The 6,000-nt window shown below is 56.0% G+C and overlaps 1 protein-coding gene and 1 long non-coding RNA gene across 3 annotated transcripts in view; one reads left to right on the top strand and one right to left on the bottom strand.

The window, feature by feature from the left end:
* Positions 1–282: 282 nt before the first annotated feature.
* Positions 283–5,055, bottom strand: LOC140903591 (uncharacterized). Of its 2 annotated transcripts, none has more exons than XR_012156299.1 (4): positions 4,631–5,055; positions 3,538–3,651; positions 2,748–2,830; positions 283–1,133 (listed from the first exon to the last, which is right to left on the bottom strand). It is a non-coding gene; the product is annotated as an uncharacterized lncRNA (long non-coding RNA). The 2 variants fall into 2 exon arrangements; XR_012156298.1 differs by having other exon boundaries at positions 283–418.
* The window catches only part of BIN3 (bridging integrator 3), a 55,272-nt gene continuing 54,105 nt past the window's right edge, over positions 4,834–6,000 (top strand). The window contains exon 1 of the mRNA XM_073325115.1: positions 4,834–4,930. Within this exon, the coding sequence (XP_073181216.1) occupies positions 4,923–4,930 (8 nt within the window). The 5' untranslated portion in view covers positions 4,834–4,922. The remainder of the gene's footprint in view (positions 4,931–6,000) is intronic.

The following is a 6,000-nucleotide window of genomic DNA, read 5'->3' as shown; positions in this document are numbered from 1 at the left end:
ACCCCGTCTCCCTTTCAAGGTGGGGCCTCCTGGGGCAGGGGTGGGGCATGCCCAAGGAGCAGCGAGCTAAGCGAGGCACCCCTGTTTTGCCCATCACCAGACAGTTGCCAATCCAGAATCCTTCTCCCGCCCTTGCTTTATACAGAGAGATGAATAGGTGCCAAACTGTGGACCAGATCCTCAGCTGGTGCATATGGGCGTAGCTCTGTCAAAGCCCCCGAACTGTGTCGATTTATACCAGCTGAGGATCTGACCCCCATGTGTCCAAAGACTCACCCCAAACCTTTAAAAAGCCTTTGGTGGTTTCCTCTCTCTGGTGGGGGGGGGGGGAGAAAAATAATGCAGAGTAATTTTCCCTGAAGATGTTCATGCACGTTCTCTCTCTCTCTCTCTCTTCTTCATCATGCTTGGAATCCTGCTAATAAGTCAGAAAGGAGGAGGAGGGGGAGAAAGAAAGAAGCTCTGCTGAGCTTTAAGCCTGGTATCTCCACACACAAAAATCCTGTGACTAATGCTCCCAGTTGGCAAAAAGGCAGTGTAATCAAAACATATATATATATATATATATTTTTTAGTCCTTAAAGTTAGTCATTCTGCAAGCAGGAATCCAAACAGGCAGACATGAAATGGAAGCCACAGTGCCCGAGAGCCTCTTTTGCAATAGGCAAAGCACTTAGCTAGGAACGCTTTGGCATTGTCCTGGACGCTTGTGGCTTTTAAATGGGGAAAGGAGCAGCATCCGGGGAGTGGCTGGCTCAGGGGGAGTGATGGAGGGAGGCTGTGCAACATGCAGCATTTCACTGCCAGGTTCCTTGACCCAGGTCACTCGTCACTAAAAGTTCTAATGGAACATTGGCAGCTCCCGTGAAAATTTGGTAGGGTCCAAGTCGAGTTCCAAGAAGGCAGATATGCCGCCACTGAGCGGTCCCTCTGTTGGCAGCCTCACCAGAGAGACCATGGACTGTATGGGCTGCAGATAATGAATTCTCCCCTGATCCTGTAGGTCCAGCATGAGCAACAAGGGTGCAAGCTACGCTGCCCGTGTGCCGTTTCTGGAGAGGCCTCCTCTGGAGTGGAGTTCAGTCTTCATTGCCCATTCAATCCAAGAGCTGTCTCTGTTCTGCACTCGGGGTCTGTGGGTGAGGTGAAAAGCCTAGAAACTCACCCCCTCATGTTGCCACCCAGCCTTCCCCCCCCCCACAGCTTCTCTCATCACCTTCTGAAATGCCAGGGCCTTCTGTGACCTCTGTTGAGCTCACTTTTGGAGATGCCCTTTTATCTGCTCCTAAAGCAAAGGCATCTCGGTCCTCCACCACCCACAACTCCAAGTATCTCCTAGCCATAGGACATGGAAAGATTCCCCCAGGCAAAGGTGTAGTTGGTAAGAATGACCATAGTCATCACTCTGGAGCACCACCATTTTACCCTGGGACTGTTAGTAGTAAGGGTCCATCCCTCCTCAAAGGTTCTCGTTATACTGATCCAAAAGGTTACCTGTGCTGCCAGTCCCTCTCGCCACCTAAAAAAACACAGGAGCCTTTGTTCTCCAGCCCTGTCCCACCCTGAGGATACAGACAGGAGTCTGCATGGTCCTGACGTGATGTTCTAATTCCCCATGTGCTTGGCAGACAAGTGACTGACTCAAAGCCTTTTCCTCGCATCCTACTGGCACAGCAGGGCACCTGCCTGCACTTGACAATCGCCCTGTTCATGTCTGGAACTGAGCAGAGGCTGCGGCTGCTGCCACCTTGACTGGCACTCTGGTCAGTGGCCTCTCCCTCCCTGTGCCCCTTTCAAAATAGGGATCTGGGGCCACGCTGCAGGGAAGTTTAAACCCTGTGCCTCAAACTGGAGCGAGACGGGACTCCCAGGAGAAGTGTGCAATTGGCCTGGATGATGAAATTGGGTGGGGGAGAGGTAAGCATCTAGGACTGCAGAGAGGAGTATGTCTGGCAGCCAGGTGCAGCAGCAGCAGCAATCGGGGCGGGGAGCTTGTATACAAGTCCTGGGGTGTGAAGCTGAGCGTGTTGTAATCCAGTGCACACCTGTCTTCCCCTTATTTAAAGTGCGTGACAACCTTCTGCAGTGGTGGCTCCAAATGTCGCACTAGTTCTTTGGAAGGCTGCAGCATTTGTGCCCATTACAGTAGCACGCCCCATTCTTATAAGGATGTACGAGGCAGGGACTTTGTATTTTTTCATATCCATAAAGTGTCATGCATACCTTTGGGGCTGCACGTGTAACAGGGCAAAGGGGCAGGATGCGGATACAACACCTGCCTGGGAGGCAGGAAAATAGGGTCTGTTCTCTGCCCTGTTAACTGACTAGCAGAGGGACAACAATCCAGTGGTTAGGGTATTTACCCAGGAAACTCAAATTCAGTTCCCTGCTTTGGCATGGACTTCCTGTGTGACCTTGGCCAAGTCACTAAGGGCCAGATATTCAAAGGTATTTAGGTGCCTAAAGATGCCGATAGGTGTCTTGTGGGATTTTCAAAAGAGCCTAAGAAGATTAGGTACCTAACTCCCCCTCGGCGCTTGTCTACATCTTTAGGCACATAAATACCCTTGAAAACCCTGGCTCTTTATCTCTCAGTTCCACATCTGTACAATGGGGATAACAGCACTTCCCTACTTCATGGAGGTGGTGAGAGGATAAATGCATTAAGGATCATGAGGTACTCAGGTACTACAGCAGTGGAGGCCAGATAAGGACCTAATGAGAGAGGGCAGGACATATAACCTTACCGGGTACGTCTACAGTAGAATAAAAGACTCGCAGTACGGCACGGCTGACCCAGGTCAGTTGACTCAGGCTCACGGGGCTCAGGCTACAGAGATAAAAATTACCGTGTAGACGTTGGGGCTTTGGTTCTGGGACTCCCGCACAGGAATCACTTTAAGTCACTTTGATTAAAATTTTCCAAATAATCTGTTATATATGGGTGCCTCCTTTTTTTGATGCCTGATGTGAGCCACTTGGAACCTGATTTTCAGAGGACCTGAAAACTTGCAGCTCCCACGGACTTCAGCTGGAGCTGTGGTAGCTCAGTGCCTCTGAAAATCATGCCTGATGGCATAGGTCCTGAAAAATATTTAGATGCCTAATTTCCATTGATATCAATGAGCATTAAGTGCCTAAATATATCTGAGGATTTGGGCCTAGATAATTCTGATCAGCCACTCAAAAGGCATCCAAAATCAGAGGGCACAATCTGGCACATCTAAACAGTTTGGTCTAACTCTTCTTGCTTCAGTTTCTGTATCTGTAAAATGGGGCCATTTACCCCTGGAAGCTTGTGAGGGGTAATTTTTAAAGGTTTGTAAATGCTTTGAAGATTATAAGTGCTAAGCCATATGGTTCCCTATTCAGTTCCCATGTGCTTCATCAATTTCATTGATTATTGAGTGCAGCTGGACCTTTCCTGACATTGCAAAACTCATAACACAGTTGTTCCCTCAAGGGCTTTTTAAAATAGTATGCAATTTATTTTCCTTCTTAGTCACTGGCCTCCATCTTACGTTACATTTAATGTACCTTGTTTGTATCAGTTCCTTGCCATGGTCCTGTCTCTCAAGTTTGTTTTTCTTGTGGATCCTGGCATTATTACTTGTTAACATTTTTTGTGTGTTGTACCAGCTTTCCGGCAGTCTGGAATAAATACACCAAGACTCAGAATTAAAGGGAAGAACTGGAAGCCTTACTCAATCCATCTAACCTGGCTGGATGCCTACATTGAAATGACTAAACTAGAGTTGCTAACCTGTCCCAACGTGTACTGGGCCTTATGTAAATGCTGGGATGGCTTCCTCAGGGGCTGTGTCGAATAATAAATAAATCATGCTTTAAATGAGAAGCTAGCTTCAAAGTTGTCCACGGAGAGACAAGTCATTCCGTCCACTGGAGCAATACCTCTTTAGCCCACTGCCATAGTCATACGTAACTGCTGCAACGCAGCCCCCAGTAGCACATCCACTGTGCAGCAAAAGAGCCCAATTTTTGGACAAAGGCCAGTTGGGCAAATTCTGCCTCCCAGGAAGAGCGCTGTGGGATGCGCACGCGGCACATAGGGCCTGGGCCAGGAAGCCGTCCACTTTGTGAAAGCCAGTCAGCCGCATGGGTGTCAATTTATCTGCCGCGGAAGGCTTCCCGGGCTAAGCTGCAGCCATTGCTGGGAGCGGAGTTTGAAGTTCTAGGGCAGGAGTAGGCAACCGACGGCACGGCGGCGCACAAGCTGATTCTCAGTGGCACTCACCGGTCCCGGGGGGCTCTGCATTTTAATTTAATTTTAAATGGAGCTTCTTGGGCATTTCAAAACCCTTATTTACTTTGCCTACAACAGTAGTTGAGTTATATATTACAGACTGATAGAAAGCAACCTTCTAAAAACGTTAAAATGTGTGACTGGCACGGGAAACCTTAAACTAAGCGTGAATACATGAGGACTCGGCGCCCGCTTCTGCAAGGTTGCCGACCCCTGTCCCCGGGGGCTGTTCCCCAAAGCCAGGCCCTGGAGCGGCTCGGGGGAGGGCTGCTGGGGGGTCACTGCAATGGGCGGCTCTGGAGCGCCCCAGGGAGCCGGGGGATGGCAGGGCAGAGCAGCGCAGGGCGGCCGCAGGCCAAGCCTTGCCTTGTACACCGGGCGCAGCCCCTCCCCAGCGCAGCCCAGCGAGGTCATGGCGCTGGACGGTGACATCACGGCTCCACGTGGTGACATCACAATGCTGCACTGTGACATCACGACACAGCCTCCGACGCTGCGGCTCGGCCTGCCCGGGAGGCAGCGTGAGAACTTCCAGGTGTCTCCGCCCCCCAGGCCGTGCGTGACGTCACGCCGTCGAGCGTGCCGACTGCCTCGCTTCCGGAGGGGGCGGGGCCAAAGGACAAGCGCTTCCGGGAGAAAGCCGGGGCCGGAGGGGACCATGAGCTGGTGAGTGCAGCCCCGGGAGACGCTGGGGGCTCGTCCCGCTCCCGGCCCCGGCCCGTCTCCGCCGTCGGCCCGTCTCCTCCGCGCTGGGTCTCTGCGGCCCCCCGGACCCGCCCGGGGCGCCCCGTCCCTCCCCCCGCCCGGTGCTCCGGGCCCTTCCCTCCCCCCCTTCTCCCCCCCCCCCGGTGCTCCGGGCCCTTCCCTTCTCCCCCCCCCCCCGGTGCTCCGGGCCCTTCCCTCCCCCCCTTCTCCCCCCCCCCCCGGTGCTCCGGGCCCTTCCCTTCTCCCCCTTCTCCCCCCCCCCGGTGCTCCGGGCCCTTCCCTCCCCCCCTTCTCCCCCCCCCCGGTGCTCCGGGCCCTTCCCCTCCCCCCCTTCTCCCCCCCCCCCCCCGGTGCTCCGGGCCCTTCCCTTCTCCCTCTCCCCACCCCCCCCCCCCGGTGCTCCGGGCCCTTCCCTTCTCCCCCTTCTCCCCCTCCCCACCCCCCCCCCGGTGCTCCGGGCCCTTCCCTTCTCCCCCTTCTCCCCCTCCCCACCCCCCCCCCCGGTGCTCCGGGCCCTTCCCTTCTCCCCCTTCTCCCCCTCCCCACCCCCCCCCCCGGTGCTCCGGGCCCTTCCCTTCTCCCCCTTCTCCCCCTCCCCACCCCCCCCCCCGGTGCTCCGGGCCCTTCCCTTCTCCCCCTCCCCACCCCCCCCCCCGGTGCTCCGGGCCCTTCCCTTCTCCCCCTCCCCACCCCCCCCCCCCGGTGCTCCGGGCCCTTCCCTTCTCCCCCTCCCCACCCCCCCCCCCGGTGCTCCGGGCCCTTCCCTTCTCCCCCTCCCCACCCCCCCCCCCGGTGCTCCGGGCCCTTCCCTTCTCCCCCTCCCCACCCCCCCCCGGTGCTCCGGGCCCTTCCCTTCTCCCCCTCCCCCTCCCCACCCCCCCCCCCCGGTGCTCCGGGCCCTTCCCTTCTCCCCCTCCCCCTCCCCACCCCCCCCCCGGTGCTCCGGGCCCTTCCCTTCTCCCCCTCCCCCTCCCCACCCCCCCCCCGGTGCTCCGGGCCCTTCCCTTCTCCCCCTCCCCCTCCCCACCCCC

The sequence above is a fragment of the Lepidochelys kempii genome, chromosome 26 (assembly GCF_965140265.1).
Source record: "Lepidochelys kempii isolate rLepKem1 chromosome 26, rLepKem1.hap2, whole genome shotgun sequence".
Lineage (NCBI taxonomy): Eukaryota > Metazoa > Chordata > Testudines > Cheloniidae > Lepidochelys > Lepidochelys kempii.
This window is presented reverse-complemented; position numbering and strand designations above follow the sequence as displayed.